Source organism: Cupressus sempervirens, chromosome 9 (assembly GCF_028749045.1).
Source record: "Cupressus sempervirens isolate cs-2001-9-10 chromosome 9, ASM2874904v1, whole genome shotgun sequence".
In the NCBI taxonomy this organism is placed as follows: domain Eukaryota; kingdom Viridiplantae; phylum Streptophyta; class Pinopsida; order Cupressales; family Cupressaceae; genus Cupressus; species Cupressus sempervirens.
Window position 1 is genome coordinate 284,091,193 of NC_143126.1, and position 25,439 is coordinate 284,116,631.

General features: G+C 35.8%; 1 protein-coding gene across 2 annotated transcripts in view; it reads left to right on the top strand.

The window, feature by feature from the left end:
* The window catches only part of APM1 (aminopeptidase M1), a 79,478-nt gene that overhangs the window by 43,746 nt on the left and 10,293 nt on the right, over positions 1-25,439 (top strand). For both annotated transcript variants that reach the window (XM_089799853.1, XM_089799852.1), the window contains exons 9-12: positions 8,759-8,863; positions 9,061-9,177; positions 9,560-9,673; positions 24,565-24,747. In XM_089799853.1, coding sequence (XP_089655979.1) covers positions 8,759-8,863; positions 9,061-9,177; positions 9,560-9,673; positions 24,565-24,747 — 519 coding nt within the window. The remainder of the gene's footprint in view (positions 1-8,758; positions 8,864-9,060; positions 9,178-9,559; positions 9,674-24,564; positions 24,748-25,439) is intronic.

The following is a 25,439-nucleotide window of genomic DNA, read 5'->3' on the forward strand; positions in this document are numbered from 1 at the left end:
TTTTTGATTGCAATCACCACACATTAACTAGGCTAAACTTAATCTAATTGAAGAAATTTAAGAGAACAAGCAAGCACTTAAACACATCAAGTATTCACCAAGCTCCAACGAAAACTTTATTATCTCAGTAGCTCATAGCAACAATCTCATAAAAACCCCCCCTTTTACAAATGAGAAATGTGGCTTTTATATAGGTCCTTGATTACAATGGACAACCCATATGATTACAATAACTGATGGCCAAGATTGTGCCACATCGCCTCTAATTAGGGTTAGGGGAAAGAAAATGAATCTACATTAATGCAACAAGGAATCCACTACTGTAGTGGGTGATAAATTCCCACTATGCATGCTAGTTTAGGAAGGGAGTGGGGTGCAATAAATGACCACTAAGAACACCCACTATGCCTTAAATGCATCTATCCTTGATTCCCCCTCCTGAAGGTGTGAAATCGATCTAACACTGTTTCCAACTCCTCTATACTGATGCTTGGTGCAAATTCTTGCTTGAATTCTAGAACTGCAATTACTGTTTCTGCCTTTGCCAAGCTTTCATCCCAGTCTGGTAGCAAGTCTTGAGTAGTGTGCATTGTATTTGAGAAGATGGAGAAGTTCTCAACATCATCTCTTTCATAGACATTTAGTTGAAAGAATTCCTCTAACTTGACTTTTAGATTATTAGTTGTCATTTCTTCTTCCACCAATCTCTGTGATAACAAGGATGCAACTGTGTTGGATATTCTCTGCTTCATGTTGTCAACAATCTTCTTCTATTGAGTGGATTCCCTGGTGAAGCTTTCAAACATTTCCTTAGCTATGATCACTGTACTGTACCATCGAATAAAATCATAGACATCCGCCTCGCTGATAACTTGACCCTCAATTAATTCTTGCTTTGGGGTTTCCATCAAATTTTGAATGTTGACAATCACCTCATCTTGGTAAATATGCTCATCCACCCATGATTCCCCCATGCACTGGATCCTGGAGAGTGTAACTAATGCCCTACTATGTACTTGCACTAATTCTTCTGCATGTTTGAAGGCTTCCTCTTGAATTCCTTCGACCCAAACCTTTCCACCGTGAGCAGTCCGCTTGATTTTGTCAATGCCACCTACCATTTCAATGGAAATGCTTGTTGGAGGGACAAATGATGGACCTTCTTTTGGGTGAGGCAAGTCATTGATGTACTGACATAACACCCTAATTTCTCTTTTTCTGTTTTTCGTACCCTTCCTCCACTTTCTTCAGCGTATCCTTCAAACTCTGTGTAGAGTCATCAAATTCTTCTAATATTTGCTCTCGGGAGGCCCGACCAAGATTTATTTCTATAACATGGTATTCATCTGGAGCAATCTGATTTTTGCCTTTGTTGACTATGGGAGTCGCAAATTGCAAGATTTTGGACCTTGATTCTCCTCGGATGAATTTAGTATATCTTCTTGCTTTCCCTTGCTCTTGTGATCAGTTTGCTTGGTCCAAAATTTTCTGTAATTCAATTGCCGAATCAACCTCCTTTTGTTGACTCAATTGAATTCGTTGCCTCAATGATTCTGAAATGGGTATACTTTGGTCCCCTGGAATCACGAATTGCACTTTCCTTTGGACTGCTCGAATGTTGATCTCCTCTTCACCTCCTGGACTATCCACCGTTACTTCAGGAACTATGGCTTCAACATTTGGAAGATGAATTGCTATTGCTGGAGCCTCTTCGTCTAGTGGACCATCTCCATCGTTAATCATATCTCTCTCTAAGATTGTACTAAGACTTTCCTCTGTAGTGATACCTTGATCTCTCCCTCTTTCTTGCAGGGATTTTTCATAGGCATTTATACTTAATCTATCATGAATTGGCCTATCCAAATTTTCTTCTCGCTCAAATCTCCTTATGCTTGTCCCTACATCTTGCCTTTCAAATGTTTCTATCTCTTGAACACTTGGAGTGCGACTCAAAGAAGAGGGAGCATTTCCATGTTTCTGCTTCTTATTTTGAGATTCTTGGATGACTTCCTCAATCCTAGGATGCTTCTCTTGAGATACCTCTTTTCGTTTCTTGGTTCCTGCATCCTCAAACGGAGTTCCTCTTTCCTGAACAGTCCCTTCAGATATTTGTCTTGATCTTTCATCCCTAAGTGGTCTGTGACCAAGCAACCTATATGTGAATCCATTAGCTGGTGCAACTAATTTTTCAAGCTTACGCTCAATCCACCACTTTTTAAAATCCAAGACTAGCTTTGAAAGAGCTTCCTAATCTATAACCTCTTTCCTCTTTCAATCATATGGTTGAGCTATCATTTCTGGATTGAATCCCTTTCGCATCACGTTTGGATCCTCCTCCATTTGATCAGGAACCCTAAAAATGTTGCATGTTCTGATATTGTTCAACGGTAATCTTGAATGCGTCTTCTTTCTAATCTCATTCTCATTTGCCGCATTTGCCCAAAAGTCTTCAAGGTGAACTTTGTGTCAGTACTTTGATCATTCTATTGATGATATCTTGTTGTAAGGATCAAAATCATTCCTTTTCGGATAAAGTGGAAGACAAAAAAAGCAGAGCTCATCTGATGATCTCTCTACAGCCTTTAGACATGGGCATACCTCAATTTTTCCTTCTCCTATGAAAATTGGGAATTGTAATCCCAACTTCTTTCCTTTTTGAATCTTGTCATAGGTTGTAAGTTATCGAGTAAGCTCTAACAAGACCATCTTGTTTGTTGGGTACTTTGGAAGTTTATATGGCTACATGGAGAATTCCTGAACTTGGATGTATGAGGAGGTGGGAAACTGAATGAACCAGGCACCATAATCTTCGACCAACTTCATCGCGCCCATTGACAATCTCATATGTAGCTTCTTCTGTAGTGTTTTGACTATGCGCATGGCAAATGTATCGTTAACCCTCATGTAATCATCCTTTGAATATAGATGCAATTGTGGGTAGCATTCATGAACTTTGAGGTATTGGGTTCCGCTTCCAATCTGTCCTTTGCATCGTAGTCCATCATAATTCATTCTCTGTGCTAGCATGTAGATGACATAAGAGCTCATGTAAAATTTCCTTGTATGCTCTAGATTCATCAACTGTTCATTTAGATTATCACTTATGAGCCCGGCCTAATCTATTCTGTCACTTTATTCCATCACCTACTCAACAAAATAACACATCCAAGATTCAAATCTATAAGAATGAGGCATGCCAAATATGCGACTTAGCATCATGATCGTGTCGTTATATTCCCTCTACAAGTTGAGCCATACTATTTCCTTAGGAATCTTAGAATGATGTGATCTATTCTCTTTCAACCATCTTTTGTTGATTATTTCTTCACAAAAATGGACTCTAGAGGTATAGATTCTAAGTGCTTGCTCCTGTGTTTTTGTGACCATCCTTGGTTGAGAAGGAATCCCAAACATTTCAGAAATGGATGTTGGAGAAAAATCTGCCAGAATATCTTTCAGAATATCTGATGGTTCTATCCCTAGGATTGTAGTATTTGGTACATTCCACAATTAACTTTGGATGCTGAGAAGGAGAGAAACCAGCTGCAGCAACAATTCCACTTCTCACAATTCTTGTGGCTAGCTGTGTTTGATGATGGTCATTGTATCCAAGCATTCTCCGGTTAAAACCTTTCAAATCAAGGTTGTTGAGGCTTGTATCTTCAATTTCTGCCCACTTTGACATAATTTTGGATTCAGGATAGAATCCTCTCCTTTTATTCTTTATCAAAATAGAAAATGTCCACACGTAAGACTATGTAGATAAAGCATAAAAAGTAGATACAACTTGTCCAAAAGACAAAGATTTTGGATTTTTGCCAAAATTTCCATATTCCTCTTGGGATTCACTTTTCAATATTTCCACAAGAAACATGCAATTTTCCACAACTCACTGAAAAGGTTCCTTTCTGATAAAATTCAAAATTCTCTATCACGAATTCAGAACTCTTTAAATTTCACTCCAATTCTCAATTTGCTCTTCAAATTTTTGTGTAAGAAGTAATGAATGAAAGGGCTTCTTCTATAAATCATCCCTCATAAAAGATGCCTTTAAAGCTGTAGGCTAAAATTAAGTAGTTGCTTTACTTAGCCACCAAGGTTTCCATCTTTTGTGCCACTTGTCCCTTTTTTGTGTTTGTTTCAAGAAGTTGCCATTATTGATCCTTTTAGCTTCATGATGAAGCTAAGTCTTCATTTATCCCATTTTGATTTTTTGATTTTTTTTATTAATTAAATATCAATTAAATCAATATTTAATTAATTTCCATATTTTAATGAAAAATCAAATTTAATATTTAATTTTCCATGTAAATCCAAAAAATCTCCTTGAAAGAAAATTGTTTTTTGCTTTTTTCAATCCAACTTTTCCATTTATGAAGAATTTTTAATTCTTTTTTTTTAAAAATTTCAATTGATTTTCTTTTCAAATTAGGGATTTTTCTCAAATATCTCAAATATTTCAACTTTTTATGATTTTTCACACTTTTGAGATTTTTCACGAGATTTTGGATTTTCATCCTCGAGAATTTTGAGTTTTAAAACTTTTCCCAAACCTTTGATATTTGGATTCCAAACTTTTTTTTTCTTCCCTTTGGAAGTTTTAGGACGTCTTGGATTTTCATGTTTTCCAAATTTCCAAATTTTCAATTTTTTGAACTTTTCAGAAACTTGGGTGATTTTTGGAAATTTTTTATTTCTTTTTACCTGACAAGTTGGAAACAATTGGATATTTCATATTAATTATCATGAAAAATCCATGAAGTGCCTTGGTGTGCATAGAAGGAAAAAAGGGTGTCTTGGAAAGAGTGTCCTGGATTCCTTTGATTTGGACAAAATCCCTCGTAACAAGAAAAATGCGCTTCAAAAAATGCGAAGGGCGCAAGTTGAAGTGCACTGAGGATTTTGTCCACGACAAGCAAATTCCTCCACTCCAAAATTACGCTCCAAGAACTTGGGAGAGTGGGTTTTTAAGGCAGTCATGGATTCTCCTTCTTTGACCATTCCATGGGATGGGTTGACTAGTGCTCCGACAAAGGTGGAGTACACTACACACCATAAAAACAATGCAAAAAAATCCGGAAAAAACTAAGGTGGATTCATTGTTTGAGACTTGTCAAAGCTGCGAACAAGGGTCCCAGTCATGGGTGATGGGTGGCAAAATGGCCACAATAGGCGACATGTGAACACATGTCATGGTGGCCCAGGCCAATTCCAGTCCTCTTCATCGCATCGTCGTAGGGGTCGGTTTCAAATGAGTGGCTCATCGAATGAAAGCAGATCAAATGAATCGACATCATTCCATCGAAATAAGCTTCAAAGTTAAGTTGTGAAGTCAAAAGCTTAGTCAAAATTCAATGCCTTCGCATTGTCACATATAGTTAAGAGTGAACCATGGTTAGAGTTGTGAAGTGGCAATTCCTTTTGTTCGCACTGTCGCATGGGTTTTGGAGCTAATCATGGTTCGGGCTGCGAAGCAACAATGCATATGGAGCGCACCATCATAGGGTTAACATTGAGGTTAATGATTCAAGTTGCAATGGTCAATTTGATGGTTTTGATCGTTCGCTACGGTTAGTGGAAAAGAGTAGAAGATAGTTGCGATTTTGTGATGGAACATCAAGTAGTTAAAGAGGCAGTCTTTGCACCGTCGCAAGTATCAAAGATGCAATGAGGCTTTAAGTCGCGACTGTGCGAAAGGTATGCTGGGGAGTTAAGTTCTCAACAATCGCAAGGTCACGGGCATTTCATGTTAGCCAGGAAAATTGCTGCGAGGGGGCGACGAACGAAAATTAATAGCTTTCACATCATTGCATGCTTAGTAAGTGGTTAAGTGCAAATCGTTGTGATGGTGCGAATTATCAGTTTCACATTGTCGCAAGGTCGCAAAGGTTAAGGGGCTAGGCTGATTTCAGGTTGCGATGTTGTGATAACATAGAATAAGGGTGACCACGGTTTTGCAGGGTCAGACAGTTAATAAAGATTTTCAGTTGCGAAGTTGCGAACAGATATGCAAGCACAGGTCAACACAAATAGATGAAGGTTGGCAAGGTGGCGAAATATTTCAGGGGCATTGGTCCAGGTGGCAAGTTAGATGGTTGACTCCTTTTGACCCGATGATTTTGCCCACTTGGCATGGTTGCGGACATGGCATTATGTAGTTCCTTAATGGCGAGCAGGTCCTCGATTGCTTACAAACGCTTTTTGAGTGTTCCCCATGCCTAGTAAATGCAGTTTCTTCCTCCTGCCGCTTGCTTATCCATCTACCCGACCAAAATGGTGATGGTCGCCGCTTCTTTCCATTCAGGGCTAGATTTACACATAAAAGATTTGATTTCCTGTATGGGGATGTGCATCTGATAGTGATTTCCTCTTCTCAGCAGTTATTGCTCCTCTGCAATCTCAACTCTACCTGGTTAGAGTCTGAACTCAATGTAATATCAGAGTTATGCCTGAACTCTATAAAAGGCAGTTGTAAATATGGTTTGAGGGTTGTTCCTCTCTGTTCTATCGTGTTTACTTGCAGTAGCCTTAGGCTCTGTAACTATATTCTTTGCCTTCTATTAATGAAATGGCTCCCTTTACCTCTTCTTGCCATTCACTGTTTGTGCATGTATTTTGCCTTGTTTTGAATGTTTCTTTCTATTTTCTAAAGTTTGTATGTTGTGTCCAAACTGTCGATGATTGCTATATTGTGAAGATGTCTTTCCCTTTAGCATTTGATAAGTTCAAAACCTGCATGTGAATTCTTGGAGAGTAGAATAGAGTCAAGACTAGTGTATCTAGACTTTTCATTGATGTGTTGTGCATCCCAGAGTAGAGTTGCAACCATCTCAATTAGGTGCATCACTCCCCTTTATATTAGATTAGGTAGTTTGATTTCATGCATCTCCTTCTCCCTTTTCTTTCAAAGAGTAGTTAGGTGCATCTTGATTGTAAGGAAGCTGGCCTTCTTCGGAGATTCAACCTCAGAGCGCAAGTCTCACACTTGGAGGTCGTTTTCATGTTACACGAGGTCGCTTGAGGGTCATACCTCAAGCAAGGGTGTAGACTTTTGTGTCAACAATACTCATTGTCATCAAGTGTTGGTTCTATATCCATCATTAATAATCATTTGTTGCACCATCTTACACACATTTATAAGGGATGTATCACAAATCACACACATTTGGCGATCTTGATCATGTGTAACATAGACACAAAGGACTAGCTCATGCACATCACAAGTACATAAGATGAAAACTTTACCATACAACACATATACAATGAGTAGTGCCAACATACATCACAATGACAATAAGGATTGGCTCATAAATGATTCACAAGACGAGTTATTGACTCATATAAGCATCATGAATAGCATAGTGACTAGCTCGTGTAGGCATCGCAAAGAAAATGGCAATTGACTCATAATCAATGGCTAGCCATCCCTTTTCCATAGAGCATCCAGGAGAGAAGGAATAATGATGTATTGCATACTACGTTGTGGATCTCATTCCTTCGTTTGTCTTTTGCACTGACAAATACTTGGAAAGAAGATTTGATGCATACCATGCTACACTAGGGGTCTTTCCTCAATCGAATGGCTGAAGTATAGCATTTTCACATCAAACTACACCCAATCTCATACAATGAGGTTGATTTAATTATCATCTGCCTATTCCTCTGTAGAATTACTCATCCCTATAGTCTATCGGACAACCAAGCAATTAGGACATCCATCACCAACATGAACTTGTCCCCCAGACTCACATGTTCCTGATAAATCAGTCCAATCTTCTAGATCAACGAGGGTATCCCCTGCCTGAATGAAATTGGCGGTAACCATCCGCTAGCTAGGTGGTATGACTGTCAATCTACTGGCCTAATACACCTCTTGACTACTATCAATCTCGAGAAGCTAATTTGATGTGGGTCATAGGATTTATCTCTTGGTGGCCACAATATAGATATCTTCCCTTGATGGCCAACACAATGCTAGATCTTGAAGAGGAAATGCTCACGAAGGGTCCTTGAAGAGGAAATGCTCACAAAGGATCCTTTGTTTTGTGCACTATCATTATGTGTGATGACATCCTTGCTATGTGAGAGGATCATGTCGCATTGAACACAAGGTTCGTTAGCTTTGTTTTTATCTATTAATGCCAAATTTAGGCAGAAATGATCTGAAATTTAAAGTTTGGATAGGCTAATGACTAACATTCTAAGAAAATTGTAGGAGATCCAATTATCTTCTTGTGGCATATTTTCAAATATGTTAGTGATCATGAAACTTCCTTGGTAATTGTCAGATGACAAATTGTATTAACTTATATGATTTTGTTGAGTATATATATTCAATCAGTACACTTCTCCCGTGTTATTATTCAACCTCTTGATTCTGTTGTGATTATTTTTATTACTAACATGAAGTATGAATCATTACTCAAATCTCTTCATTATCAGATGACAATTATGTTGGTGTTTGTACTTTTGTTAAGATTTTATATGCTGTCAGGAGCCCTTTTTGCCATTCTAAAGTGGTTTTTAGCATCTTGATCATATTTAGTGGTTTACTTATGATGAGTATCCAATGATCAATTGTGTTGGTGAGAGTGGTTTTGTTGATTTTATGCATGCAGTCAGGATTCTTTTCAGTGTTTCACCATTACTAAATAAGTTTTTTGTCTTAGTTGTTTACAGCTATAGCGATGGTTAATCAGTAATCACTAACTAATAGAGGATATAACTCACTCAGTTCCTTGCTCTTCTGCTTCTGTAGGTCGCAATTGTTGTGGCACATGAATTAGCTCACCAGTGGTTTGGGAATCTAGTTACGATGGAGTGGTGGACTCACCTATGGCTGAACGAAGGCTTTGCAACCTGGGTCATCATCTATATATCCCTCATTTGGGTTCAATGAATATAATTTTATTTAGTGTAAACATAATAATGTTGACATCATGAACTTTGTTTATCTGCTAGAATTAAGTTATTTTGTGGTTATGCTATATTCTGTGGGTATGCCGTAGAGGAATATGTGACACTGCTCAATATCTTTAAAGACATGTGCCGGTATTGCAGGTTAGTTATTTGGCAGCAGATCACTTATTTCCAGAATGGAAGATTTGGACCCAATTTACTGACCAAACAATGGAGGCCTTCAGATTGGATGGGCTTGTTGAGTCTCATCCCATTGAGGTGAAATGATTATCTGAAAATATGATCACTTCCTGTTCTTTATTTGGTTCAAAAAGCATCTTCATCTGAAATGGGGTGGTCAAATCATTCTAGTTCTTTGTTTATTCTTGGTCATCAATATTTGTTATAGTTGGGTGTGTGCTGCACTTGTAAAATGAATGAAAACTCATTGTTGTATAATTTTTTGATGCTAAATGTTAGATATTAACCTTCCAAGAGCATGATTTGTGAATTCTTTGTTAATTGCTTTTTTTTTCTCTATTCTGTTTGTAGTTATAATTATTTCTTAGCATTATGTTTCTTAAAGAAGCAACAAACTTTCTTTGTGGGTGGAAAACATATTTTGTTGTTGTCAACATTCTTAGGTTTGAATATTTTTCAGGTGGAAGTTCACCATGCAAGACAAATTGATGAAATATTTGATGCTATAAGCTATTTAAAAGGAGCTTCTCTTATCCGCATGCTTGAGAGCTACTTAGGAGCTCAGTGTTTCCAGGTAGTAGATTGAATTTATTTCTGATCTTGGAAGTCTTGAGAAACATAACTTGTTATTTCTGATTTAAATTTGACATAGAATATGCTACATATATCCCTGGATATTCTGCTTTGGCTAATTTTTTCTTATGGTAGTAAACAATAGGAAGTCAGTATTAAAATATCAAGTCATTACCTGGAGATGTGTGAAGAGAGGGCAATATTGTACATGTGAACAATCTTTTTTATTTCTCATCTAGAGAAAAACGTTCTCTTGTATATTGTATCTTTATATGTGCTTTGAGATGTATTTTTTTTGTATTTAGCACATGTTAATAGTCATCTGAAGATGGCCTCAATGGAGAGTCATTATATTGATGGATTTTTCCCTAATTTATAGTGGTTATAAATTTATGATTATGAAGGAAGGGGATGAACCTGCATGTCAAAGCATTTTTTAATTACTGACTGAAAGTACATTCCTGATCTAAATTTGACATAGAATATGCAACATATATCCATTAATATTCTGCTTTGGATATCTTATCTCATGGTAATAAACAATAGGAAGTTAGGATTAAAATGCCAAGTCATTACCTGGAGATGTATGTAGAGTGGGAAATATTGTACACGTGAACAATCCTTTGTATTTCTCATCTAGAGAAAAATGTTCTCTTGTATATTGTATGTTAATATGTGTTTTGAGTTATATTTTTCTTTTTGTAACATGTTTATAGTCATCTCAAGATGACCTCAATGAGGAGTCATTACATTGATGGATTTTTTTCCCTTATTTATGGTGGTTATAAATTTATGATTACAAAGGAAGAGGATCAATTTTCATGTTAAAGCATGTTTTAATTACTGAGAGAAGGTACATTCACCACTTTGGAATTTTCACCCTCTACTCTATTTTCCCATTGGCAAAACGTCAGAGCATGTGAGGGCTTATAGGCTTAGTTGTAGGGTTTTGGCACATTTGGGGGTACACTTAGGTGCACTTAGGGTATGCCCCAAATGCACCTAGGCATACCCCTGGGCTGTATCTCCTCTTTGCCAAATCTGTGTAGGAAATTCAAACTAATAAATGTGAAAAAATCAATGTAATTTTCCCTAAGCTTGTATGAAACAGGGCTGGGGCTTTTTTCATCCATCTGCTATGCATTTTGGAGGAAGAAGTGAGGGTCTCTAGCGATTTTTTTTCTAAATGTAATCAGCCAGTGGCTTGTGCCATGCTAGTATGCAGGTTTTCATCCCCGCAGATCTGATGAAAATGATCATAGACAATGCTGTGATTGTAGGGTATGATTTGTGATATGCAAAATGTTTATTTGGGTGTGATTGTGTTCCAATTTTCACCATCAATGTTTCAGATCATACTCAATGATCCATCATCAGGATGAAAGAATGCCAGTATGAAAGAATGCCAGATTGTAGGTTTTCAGATGGTTAGAGGGTCTTAGTTGCAGAACTAGAGGCAAATTCCCATTTTAAAGGACAAGAATGTTTAAGATTACTCTTTGTTTGGATCAGTTTGCAAAATTTACTATTTATAGTAAGTGTCTATTTCAAGAAAGTTTGGATTTCCATCTTTAGTAGGGCGCTTCAAGAAAGTGTCTATTATTGCCATCCCCTATGATTTTGGGGTCGTACCCATGTTTCCAGCCATTCGGGTAAAGGCAAAACACCCCCGAAATTTTTTTTTTGACTTTTTTTTGTTGTTTGTGCAGCCCCTAGTTGTCTTCAAGACATAACAAAAATATGCAAACCATATTTGGTCCATTAAAACACTATAACACTAACTCTTCTACCTATTTTTAGATCTGATGTACTTGTTAAGAGGAAGAAAAAAAATAGAACAATAGCAATAGGGACGAAATTTTGCATTTAATATTTATTTTTTACTATATTTTAGTTAAATTTCATTTTGATTTCATGCATGATACTTGGAGCCTTCAGGCATTTTGATTTTTTCTATATATGTATGTGATATTGTTATCATAGAATACTTAGTATTTTTCATTTGATAATTTTCCATGAATTGATCTTCTAAAATCCATGGTGAATGGTTAATAATGTTATGATATGCCTATTCGAATTCTGTCTCTATATAAAAAAATCCCCTATATTTTTAATCGTTGTCCCCTTAGGTCCTGTCCCCAAAATTTTGGCTTTGACCCGTACTCGTATTGGAAACACATCCCTGTCTTGGAAACTCCATAGAGGACAACTATTTATAGTAAGTCAATTTTTTTCCTATGATTGGCAGGACACTTGGACTTATGGTCTACACATTGGTTGACTAATTTATTAGTTGCCTTAGTGGAATGACTTTATTGAGCACACCAGTATTATTTGATCATTAATAAAATTGCTTGATTAATGATAAAGTTATTTAATGAGTGGGGGACAGTTAATTCTAAAAGTGCATTAAATGATTATCATACCATTTAGTGGTGAAAATGGCATCAATGATTTTAATAATGTAAAATAGATGAGATAAATTCATTAATAACACATTGTCACACTAAGCCATTCAATACAAGAGAAGAGGGGCTTCCAAGCATAGCTCTACCTCAAGTTAGATTAGAAAAACCCAAATAGGATGAAGGGATGCTAATACTAAATCTAAATTATACTAAGGAAGTATGCAAACAAGTCTTCTTTCATGCAATGTTCATTAACTTCAAATGTGCAATGTGAGTATAAAATGAACCAATCAAATAAGTGACAAAGGTAAAATAGATCTAGGAGCAATATGTATGCAATCAACCCAATCAAAATATTAAAATAGGTCTATGATAGGAGATGAAAGGAAGGGTAGAAATCTAACATTAAAATATGCAAGAGAACATGCTTTTTTGCTCCTAAAATTGTGGATCTAAAACTGTGATTGAGAATTCAACTATGGATTTGAGATCAAGATAGAAAACCTAGAAAATCCCAAAAGCCTCATATCTCAAGGTATAGGTCGGTTTGGGTGACATCTACCAGTAGGTTTATGGGATAACAAACATGTTCTTGGAGCACTGAAACTAGGTCAACCCAGATTTTTCCGAAAGCTAATGCTTGATACTTTTAGGTTTGAATATGCAATATTGATATCTTGTTCTTGCAAACAAGAAAAAATATTTTTGTTGGGGGGAGGGGCTTGGCTGGGTCTAGGCCCCGTTTAGGAATTAACCTAGAAGACAAGTATGTAAAAGCATGTAAAGAAGTAAGACAAATGTAAATATTCACTTTGATATTTTGCAATGTTTGAATGTTGTTGATGTTGAATCTTCAATGATGTAGGAAATCTCCACAAATGTAATGGATCTCACCAATACTAAATCATGGAACCATGGATGTAGACATGCACAAAGGAAGAATACAATGAATGCCACAATGTAGATCTCCTTTGACGGCTAATACAATGCTAGTTCTTGAAGAGAAAATGCTCACAAAAGATCCTTGAATCTTTGAAAGCACCTTGACTACTTGATGAATGCTTGAAATGCCTTGACTTTGCTAGCTTGAGTGTCGTTCATGATTGTATAGATTTCCTTGGATATGAACATGAGGTGTTTAGGCTTCCTTTTATAAATAAAGCTGACAAAGTTACTCGATTTTCCAAATTATATCTCCGAGGCAAAACTAGCTTCAAGACCAAAACTGCTTGAGGTACAGGTCGACTTGGTCTACCTATTGGGTTGATCTATACCAAGGTTATCTCAAGAAAGGGTACCCCAAGGTCTCAGAAATTGCATTGATGAAACTTGAAAAAGAGGAACAGAGTAGGAGAAAAAGCAGATTGAGCACAAATACATCCATGGTCCATAAAATCATGAAAGGACTGGGGCTAAAAGGTCTTCGATAATGGGTGCTTCTCTTTTAAGATGGTAAAATACTAAGGGGGGCTAGTTAGTGCTTTCCTAAGTCAACGCAATAGGAATAAAAATAAAAATATATTAATGATTTTAAAGGCTCAAAAGCAAGTGTTTTGGTGTGAGAGTTTATAAAGGACAAAGCAGCAAAGTATACCATTATTATGAATGGATACTTTGACATGGTTTGGTGTGAGTTTTGTAGCTTGGAGAAATATGACTTTCTTTAGCAAGTCAACATTTGAGGTGTTAAAATAAACACTTAAATGTACTACAGAGAGTGGCTTATTTATAGAGCTACATTTGTGCTTAAAATGATGAGGAGAATTGATAGTTGCAGGTTTATTTCAGAGGGTATTTGTAAAACTATCCCATAGGTGTGCTATCAGTGATTGATTCACTACTTCTTGATGGAGTTTGAAAAGGTTTAGAAGGCAGCCCATCCTTTTTGTATACCCACACGAGACCTTTAGAGGTTGGCGCCTGATTTCAACAGCAAAGCATGGTGTATGCGTTCAATCATTCCAAGGTTGAGGGGCTAGACAAATATAAGTATTGTCTATTGAATTTTGAGGGGATTGTGGCAAAGTTTCAAGGCTATGTTTTGTGCTAGGTTTCGTATATTTGCTACAGATTTCATTACTTTTTTACAATTGCAAGAAATGCCATGCTATGACTTATCTATAAATTTGAACTGCTTCCATTATTGAATGTGCAACGTCTTGTCTTTCATTTATGCAATAATTCTGAACCCTTTATATATTCTAAAATATCAAGACATTGCAAAACAATAAAATATTGTCAACTTATAGGATGATTAGAAGTTGAGCCAGAAAGGTTCATTACATGATTGAACATTAAGAAGCCTATTGGTGTAAAACGGTTTCTTACTTTTTAAAATTGCATCTGTGAATGGTTATCCCTATTTAAAGAATGTCTTGAGTCAATATTACATCATCTTCTACTCTTTTCCTTTAATATTTGGTATCAGAGCATACTAAAATTCCTATACTTGTTAGATGTCTTTTATCAAGTGCTGCTTCAACTACATACCAAGTTAATGGTCCTTGGTGTCCCTATGATCAGCGTTAGATATCATTATTAATTAGCATTGAAGTTGGAGATGTTATGAGGAGTCCAATTGATGGTCTATCCATAAGAACAAATGATATCCTTGTAACTATGTCTAATTCTAGACACTGCTCTTACACGTAAGGTCCTCCCTCCTTGGCAACTACCTGACATTGTTGCTTAATTGTATGGGACATAGTTTGTAAAGCAATACCAGATCACTTTCTTGGAACACCCTTTGCTTTGTCTTCTTATCAAACAACTTCTTCACTCGGGATTGATGTTCCCGTATGCTATCAACCACCACTTCCCTTTCTTCTTTGAGCTTGGTCAAATACAGTATCCTATTTTTAAGAGCATCTTTGAATTCATGATTTTGAATAGCATTCTGCAACTTTAAAGTGGACATTTCAAGAGTTAGAGGAAAACTTGCTTTAGTACCGTACATGATCTCAAAAGGGGATAGCTTTGTCACCCTCTTCTTAGTGGTGCAATCTGCCCATAACGCATCATACAAATGTTTGTACCAAGACCTTTGGTTGATATCTATCAACTTCCACACAATGGATATAATGTTTTTATTGCTTGATTCTACTTGACCATTTCCTTGTGCATAATAATCCGAGGAATGAGATAGTATATGATTCCATATTGATAACAAAAGATTGACATTTCTCGGGACAAGAAGTTTGTAGCATTGCCAACAACAATCTTGTTAGGGACTCCAAATCTAACCAAGATATTTTGCTTGATGAAACTACACACCACTTTTGAAGTTGTTTGCTTAACTGGAATGGCCTCCACCCACTTGGTGAAATAATCAGTCGCCATCAGAATGTATGTTCGACGCTGGATTGAGGATGGATAGGACCCATATAGTCCATACCCCATTGTTGAAAGGGTTCTTCAATCACAACTGGTTTCAACGGGAGTGCCGCTAATTGAAATCTTCCTTTGAAATGTTGGCAGGATTTGGCTTTCCTGACGCATTCCTCTACACCTTTGAACATTTCGGGCCAATAGAAACAATTCCTTAGAATTTTATAGGCAGTCACCAATGCTAAGTAGTGTCCTCCACATGTTTCGTTATGGAACAATTGAAGTAACTCCTTTTTTTGGTCAGAATCCACACATCTCAAGAAAGTGCCATCTATTGCCTTGTACAACATATCACCCCAGATAATGTACCTTGCAGATTTCAATTTCAAGGTCCTCTTTTGGGTCCTTTTTTCTTTGTATGATAGATGAAACGGACATTCTCCATATGTCAAAAAATAAGCAATGTTGGAAAACCAATTATCGACATTACTGATAGATAAAACCAATGGAATTTCTCTCTCTTTCTCTTCTTCGTTTCCGGGAGATCCTTTTGCGATAGCTTTGCACAAACCTCTTCCTGTGACAAGCTACCTATATTTGATATCAAGATCATATTCTTGTACTTAAGCTATCCAGGAGGCTCTTTTGTTCACACCAATCTCCTATTGTGTTGGAATAGCTTTCATCGCTGAATTAGGAACAAATACTTTGGAATGAGAATTTAAAATACAAAACCTAAATTGCTTCACTGCTCTGACCATAGCATAGGTGTTCTTTTCGATCAATGAATATTTTAATTCGTGTTTTTTAAGAGGAGCACTCATGAATGCTATCGGGGCTTCATCATTATCCTCATCAGGTTGAGGTAGTTTAGAAAATAAAGTATTTTCAAATGCATAAGAATAATACGAATGAGTTTTTTTAGAAAAATCTGGATATTATAGAGTAGGAGCATTAGTGATTGCAGTTTTAATTTGTTGAAAAGCAACCTTACCTTCTTTTGTCCATTTGAAACTTATGTTCCCTTTCATCATATCCACAATTGACCTCATAATTTTTGAGAAATTTGGCACGAATATCCTTATGAAATTTATCATGCCCAAAGAAAGATTTGACCCCTGGTTTGCTCATTGGGAGTAATAACTATTGGATAGCTTTCACCCTCTCGGGGTCTATTTGAATACCTTCCTTTGAGACGATGTGCTGTAGCAGTTTGCCTTTTGTCATTGCAAAAATAGATTTCTTAGGATTTAGTGAGATGCCCTGAGTTTGGCATCAATGCAAGACGAATTTCAGATGATGCACATGATCTCTTCTCTTTTTAGAAAACACAGTATGATCATCAAGATACATGACGATGATCTTATTCTTGAGGTCTGCAGATGAATGATCCATTGTTCATTGAAAGGCGACTTTGATGTTTATCAAATCGAAAGGCATATGATTGTAGTCAAATGTACCCCATGGAGTGGTAAAGGCTGTTTTATGTTGATCTTCTGGAGCAATACTAATCTGATTATAATTGGAGAAGCCATCTAGCATCAATATGAACTCATAACCAGATACCAATTACAAGATATGATCCATGACAGGGAGCTCGTAATTATCCTCAAGTGATGCCTGATTCAAATTTTGGAAGTCAGTACATATCCTTTATCTCACCATTCTTCTTCCTGATTGGGACAATATTGGCTACCCATGTGGAATGGTGGATAGGATAGATGATCTTTTCTTTAACCATTTTATCAACTTCGTTAAATACAACATTAGCGACCTTCGGATTGAATTTCCTCTATTTTTTTCGGAAGGGAGTTGAACCAAGTTTTAAGGGAATGTAATGTTTGAATTTTCCATTCATGAATTCTTTTAGATCTGAATAACCCCAAAAGCTAAAACGTCTTGATATTCCTACAATAAATTCACGAATTCTCCTTTTTCTTTTGATGACAATTCTTTCCCGATTAGAATCATCTTCGGAGTTTCTTTTGAACCAATATTCACCTTCTCGAAGTCCAAGGAATTGGAAGGTTTAGCTTCTTCGACTTTCCTCTTCTTTTTATCTTCTTCGTCGAAAAGACTTTCAAGAGTGGCTAATCCCCTTGGAATAACATTACCTTTCAGCTGGATAATTTAAGGATTGTCTCCTCGTTTCTCGTCATGGTTCTTCACATCAACATTATTAGATCCTGCAAAATTCAGATCAGAAAATGGAGCTCGCCCCTCAAGAAATGCAATGATTTGTCCATCATCATCAAAGACTTGCCAATGTTGGTCATTATCTATCACACTGGGCCTTAGAATCATCTCCACTGTGTAAATATCTCTGTTGAATTAAGGGTGAGGAATAAAGAGAGAAGTGGAGACTGCAAGGCAATCTGCTTTAAAATTTTGTTCACAAGGAATAGCTGATATGGAAAAAGCATTAAAATGCTCAATCTCATCCCACACCCTATTTCTATAGGCCTTTGAAGAAGAAGAGCAAATTGACATATGGTTGGAGAACATCCAGAATAGATGCCCTCATTCCCTTCTAGATAAAAAAACCCCTGAAGAAGCATTCACTTGGATTAAGCTTGACATAAGTCACTTGGGAATCTTTGGCTGTCCAATTTACATTCATGTACCTAAAGAAAAGAGTTCTTAGTTTGAACCCTCAAACAAACATGGAATATTTGTAGGCTATAGTGAAACATCTAAAGCCTTTAGGATCTATGTACTTGGACATAATTTAATTGAACTAAATATGGATATTATCTTTGAGGAAGAAGTTGCTTTCAGAAGATCTAAACGCATTCATGGGATAGAAGATCAAGAACTTCCTCAAAATATGGAAGAGGATCATGTGCTTGAGAATTAAGAGGGAGACTCCGTGGACCTCGCCAATAAACCTAGAGACACTAACATGAATTTGAAGAGACCACTTCGGACAAGGAAGATAATTCAAGAAGCTGAAAATCTTGTAATACCAAAAGGGGAACCTTTAGGCAAAGCAAAAGACCCCACTTTTTCTCCAATTGTGTCACCTTGATGAGTGAGATCATCAAATTAGAATCTTCTAGTGTTAATGAAGCCATCAAACTTCAATATTGGAAAGATGCAATGACAGAAGAGTACAAATATATTATTAAGAATGGTGTTTGGGACATTGCACCCAAGCCAAAAGAGAAATTAGTTGCCAAAGGTTTCTTCCAAAAGGAAGGGATTGCTAATGCAGAAACATTTGCTCTAGTTGCTAGATATACTTTTGTTAGGGTTGTAATTGCTATTGCCATACTAAAGGATGGAAGATGCACTGGGTGGATGTAAAGATTGCATTCTTGAATGAAATAATAGAAGAACTATACCTAGAGAAAAGTGAAGGATTTGTTATAGATGAAAATGGTTCACATGTTTGCAGATTAAACTAGGCACTATAAGGGCTTAAACAGACCCCTCGAGCTTGGTATGAAGGGATAGATCAATATCTTTTGGGCTTGAACTTCTCCAAGAATGATGCATTTCCGAATCTATACTTCAAGTTAATTAATGGTGAAATGCTGATTGTTATTCAATATATGGATGACTTGTTGATTACAAGAGAAGATCACCTTATAATCAAATGTAAGAAAGATCAAGAGTTAATGTTTGACATAAAGGATTTTGGCCCTTCACATTATTTCCTTAGTTTAGAAGTATGGCAGCGAGCTGGTGGTATTACTCTAAATGAAGGAAAGTACACTATTGACATTCTGAAAAGGTTTGGAATGATGGAGTGCAGCCCATGGAAACAAACTTACACAAGTAAAATAAAGCAGCAACAGACTCAAAAAAGTTTGCAAATCCCACTCTATATAGGAAAATAATTGCGTCCTTGATGTATTTGGTTAACAATAGACCAAACATTTGTTATGTAGTAAATGCACTTAGTCGATTTATGTGTGAACAAATGCAGATACACTTGGTTGTAGCAAAGCACATTCTGAGATACCTGTGTAGCATTATTGGATATGGTCTTAAATACAATAATGTAGACCTAGATCTACATGGATACACTGATTTAGATTGGGCTAGAAATGTGGTCGATAGGAAGAGCACATCAATAGGTTGCTTCAGCTTAGGATCATCTATGATCTCTTAGATTAGTAGGAAACAATTCTCAATTTTACAAAGTTCCGCAAAAGTTGAGTGCATTGCAATCTCCATGGGAGCTAGAGAAGTTGTATGGCTGAGGAAACTTCTCATGGGCTTGTTTAGTCAATCCTTGGATCCTACCATCATCCATTGTGACAACCGGAGTTGTATAACGCTGTTAGTGAATCCAAAGTTCAGTGATAGATCTAAGTATATAGAGATTCCTTATCACTATGTTAGAGACATGGTAGAAAGGAATGTTTTTGTTGAGATATGTTAGTACAAGTGAACAAACAATAAACATTCTCACCAAGCCTCTCTTCAAGACAAGGTTGAGCACTTTCGGGATAAACTTGGTATGGTTGAAAATGTAACTTAATTTGAGATTGACTCAATTATTTAAATGTGTTATTTCTTATATTATCATCTGTGTGGCTTTATGATTGCATGGCCCCCTGAGGACATCCTTGAAAGGTGATGACTTTTAAATGATGAGCACTTGTATTTGGCTGATATTGTAAGGTGATGACTTTACAACTATTGACCTTACTATCATGATGGATATCATGAGACTTGATATCCATAGACATGTCATGATAGTTAAAACTTAATATCTCTTAAGACATCATGGTGGATACATGAAACTTTATATCAATAAATAAACCATAATGATATTACAGAGATAGTCATGGTAGATATTATGTGACTTAATATCTGTGGATATGCCATGAACTGATATCCTTATGGTAGGTAGCATGTGATATGGTGCTAGTGCACATACCATAATTCTGGATATATCTTTGGGAGTCGTGAATATCACGTTACTTGATATTTGCACCACTCCATATATCACGGTGAATTGATATCTTTCTTCCACACAATAAATGGACCTATTGTGTTTCATTTCTGGGATAAAATTAGTCCTCACTAATATTGTAGCTTAGGTCAGATTATTCTAACTAGTGAAATCAAATGTTCAATTGGCCTAACTAATCTGATCTTTTGCTTTAATTATGTTAATCATAAATTAATTAAACATGCTTATAAATTAATGGCCATGTATATGTATTTAATAATATAACATATAACATGGCAAACTTAATCAATCTCATTGCTAGATGATTGCTGTATATTATAATATGAAACAACATCATTAAACAGGTTGGACATGATTCAGTCAGAACATATCTCACGTAGAGACATGTCTCTATGTGAAACATGTTCCACGTAGAGGCATGCCTCTACGGGAGATATGTCTCTTCACAACATACAAATATGAAGGCCGATTGGGATCTTGTAAGAATACAAAAATATAAGTGCAAAAAGCAAGTATCATTACAGCGATTCATACTACCTCAAATAGCAGCATAAATAAAGAGATCGGGTTTTCATAAGAGATCGATACCAGCAGATTGATCCAAGCAATAAGAACATATTCAGATTGAGCGTAATCTTATTGAGTAAGATTAAATCAGACATTGCTATTCATTGAGATCATATCACATCAGTCTAATTATAGATTTATAGGAAATCGATATTGACATTAGATCTCGCAGATTTACATCTGCACTAATATTAGAACTGACCGATATTAAATAGTGAGTGGTATATAACGATCATCATTGTGATATTGTGAAGTTTTATACCATCAACATTGAAGATACTTACATAGATCTGAGATTAAAATAAAATTCCTTCTACATACAAATCTAATCAAACATTAGCAAAAACTTGAGCAGTTAAGGCACTTGAAGTTGACTAGAATTTTCAAGTGTTGAAACTTGAAGTATGAGGTAAAGACTGATTTTATTCTTTCCTTGCTCTGTTTCCAGCCTGGTGATGTTAAATTTCACCACACATGATTCTGATTTCCTCTAAAGGTTGGGTGGAATTCACCACGATGTTGGGCTTGGAGCTCCAACAAGGTCAGAAATCCGACCTTTCTTGGGCTCTTCCCAGGTTTGATTCCCTAAAAAATTGCAAAGTGTTTAACAGATTTTCCATTTTGAATTGTTCTCAGCTTTTGCACATGGATTAGGTTGGAGATTGGGTGTCCTGATTTTCTCATGCGTTTGCCAAGATGTGTCAATTTTCCAATGGCAAATAACTTCATCCTTTTTAAGTTTTCCACTCAAGCATTTGTCTTGCTTAGCAATTCCATATTCATCTTATCTTGGATTTGAAGGTTTAGACTCTAGAGCCGCAAAACTTAGGCAGACGATGGCATTGTCTTTGGCTTGGAGTTCCCAAAAGAGGGGCTGAAATCAGGCTCTCTTGGGTTTCATCCCCGGTTAATCCTCAAAATTGTGGTAAGTGTTAAACCATTTCTTGCATCTCGCTCAGATTTCATTAATTTCAAGCTTTTTACTGCATTGAATTCAAGATATTCATTACTTGTTTGCAGTTTGCTGAGGGGCTTCTTGATGATTCCACATTTGTCATGAGTTTGAGAGCCCCAAGAAGAGTGTGGAAATCACCAGGGTTTGGGCCGTGACATTAAGTTCAATGGTTAAAATTTGCCTGAGGTGCTAGAAACTTAAGTTATAAAAATAAGACTTGATCCTTGTTTTCCTTATTTCTCCTCAACATTGAATCCAATTTTATGCTTGTCCAAGTTCTCCTCCATATTTGACATCAAATTTCAACTAATTATGGGCCATGTGTAGATGAAACCTCTTGAGTGCTACAAGGCCATGATTTGTGACTAGAACTGATTTGCATTTAAGACTTCTCCCAATCTTCTACCTTATTACTCTCTAAGGCTTGAAACAAAGGTTGCCACACTAAGACTAAGACTAGCAACTAATAATGGCCAAAGAAAAAGGGGGGGTTCCCATTTGCAATGGAGCGATGGTGTGGAAAGGCCACAAGACTGACAACACAATGTTCCACCATTGTTTGAATAAATGTTATTAGTGGGGAAATGTTGGCGTATTACAGTTTTTAGTGTTTTAAATTGCATTTGTGAATGGTTATCAGTGTTGGCAGTTTTGTCCTTTTGTGGCACCTATCTAAAGGCATTCTCTTGAATCAATAAAACATCATCTTTTGCTCTCTTCCTTTTATAGAGCCTCCATTGACTTGATGAAAATGTTGAAGCCCAACCCGTAGTGGATTTTTTATGAACCTTAGCACCGTGGTAAATAATAAATACATTATGAGGTTTTACTGGATGAGAAACTCCTAAATGATTTTATCATCCATAGTAAGTCTATAGTATATTTAATAATTAAGATTCAATGTAAACTATTTAACATATTTATTATTTATATATTATTGGAGTAAAATTAAAATTTCAAATTCATTTATATTATATCATGTTTTTGAATTTTATTATAATATTGTTCAAAACTTAATTAACTGATTGTTTTTAATATTTTTCAATTCAATGTAATAGTATTTTATGTGAACAAATAATGATTTTGATCATATTATTTTAAAGTTTAAACCTATTATATTGTAAATATTATTTCAATACTATTTATCAATGTGAAAGTTATATATAGATATAAAGCCAATTTTATTTCAGTTTTATTTCAACATCTTGTGCTGCCTAATTTCAGATTTTATCATTATTATTAGTTTTTACAATTCGGTATATATTTTTAGATTATTTGTATACACGCCACATATCCAAACCCATGCATCCAAGGGCAAAATTAATTTTCCTGTACCCACGTGCCAGGTTCTTGTACCTATACTTGCATTGGCAATTTAGCTTACAAGTCAGCCTTGTCTCACAATTCATACCCATGTACTTCACATGCTTATCTTCTCCAAGCTTGCTCTATTAGGAGTGTACATCTGGTAGGATCTCATATAGGTTAATTGAAGACTTTTTTTTCTGCATCTCTCTTGGTTTTTATAAGATTCAAAAGCATAAGAAATGTATTTATATTATAATCAATGTTCAAGTTTATATCTCTTGTCTATATCAACACATATATAGATGGATAGCCACAAACTCAGAGAGATGGGAAGTGCCTTTTCTATGGTTTGAGGACTTATTGGCTTGCTAGCATTTGTTGCTTTTTTATTGTACATGGGAAGACCGAGGATGCAGATTTAGTTTTTGTACAATGATGTCTGTACCTCAGTTTTATTCAGATATCATGGTTAGTTTTTAATATATCTTGTATTGACTATGACAGTTTGTTATTTCATGGTGGATCCTGCTAGTAAATCCAAGTGCGACATTGAATGGTGCATTTTTTTTTTTTTGCATTTTTTTGTGGCTTCCTTTAAAAGTTAATTAATGAATGAAAGTTATCTAAACAAGTAGATCAAAGCATTCTATATTAACAAATAAGCAGGAATAATAAGTGCTAACCAAACACCCAATTTGTTATGACATGGTTTGCTATCTCTTCAGAACACTTCATATGCTTAGTACTGTAAGTTATGTCACAAATATGGTCATACAGTATACAGCTGTTGAATGAAGTTAATTCTTATGGGCCATGATGTTTCTTACCTTTTCATAAAGGAAGTGGGTTATTCTTTGGCACATGTTTACTGACATATTGAACGAAAGTGAATCTGATTGGGCATTGTGGCTAGTTAAAATGAAAGCTAACTACAAAAGCAGATCTATCACATAAAAATCCCTTGGTCCACAAGCATATTGATAAAGTACAACTTGCTATTTTGCTTCTTGGTTAGTTTCCATCCGTGTTGACATGCATTACTGGTCTTTTCAATTGATGTTCTGTAATTTAATAAATTATAGCTTAATTTCTAGAGGAATGAAAGAGGTATAGTCAAAAGGGATAAAGCATAGAATATTGATTAGAAATACAAATACCTGCAAAACAGAAGTGGTGAAGATTTATTGAAATGAAATCATAATTGTAATGTAAACATATAACTATTGATTTTTAAAAACTACTTTTCATTTGTAGTCATCACTCATTTTTTCGATTCTCTAATATTAGTGCATACGTATTTTGATTTTAGTTCCTCTTTTAGTTTGCTAATGTATCAATTCTTCTAAATCTTTTGTGATTTTAAATTGTCTTCTAATGCTTTGATTATTTCTTTTATTCAGAAGGGCCTTGTTTCATATATCAAAAGGTATGCTTGCAAAAATGCAAGGACTGAGGATTTATGGGCTGTCCTCTCAGAGGAGTCTGGTGAATCTGTGAATGAGCTGATGGACTCTTGGACAAAGCAAAAGGGATATCCAGTGGTTATTGCAAAACTCACGGATAGTGGTTTGGAGTTAGAGCAGGTGTGTTTGATTTGGTTGTGGTCTGTTCATTATATTAGCCATTGAGTTTGCATATGAATGGTATTGGATGTTTTTTCTTATGTTAGTTCTAATAATTTTTCTTATGGAAAGTACTCTATCAGAAGTTTGTGTTTTTAGTGTTAATTCTGGATAAAATACACAATTAAAGTGATAGAAAGAAAGATAGAATTGCAATCCCTTTGCAGTTTCTGCATGTTAAACAAAATCTCTTTTGAAATGCTGTTTTGGATAAATTGCTTAATCAAAACTATAGAAAGATAATATTGTAATCACTTTGCATGGTTTCTGTGTTGTGCAGCAGGAGTCCTAATGCAATTTTGTACTAATTAGAATTTTTCATTGTTTTTCATTTGTTTGTCTTCCTCTGTGTATGCTTCCTAAGGTTGTCATTGAGTGAAAGTGGATCTAGTATGGAAATGGACACATGACAATTAAACTTGTGTAGGCTTGGAATATATTTTCAAAAGATCTTTGGCAATACTAAGCGATGGTCTCAACACGCAATAATTTGAGGCCTAGAAGTAATGTTGTTTTCCTTGATAGTCTTCAAGTTCGTATACTAACTATGTGTGGACTTGTTTTCTTCATTTATGGGGTTCATTTTAGTAACATCCATGCTCAGTGTTTTTTTCTTTATTTTGTGTTGTTATAATCTAATATTATGGTCAGGC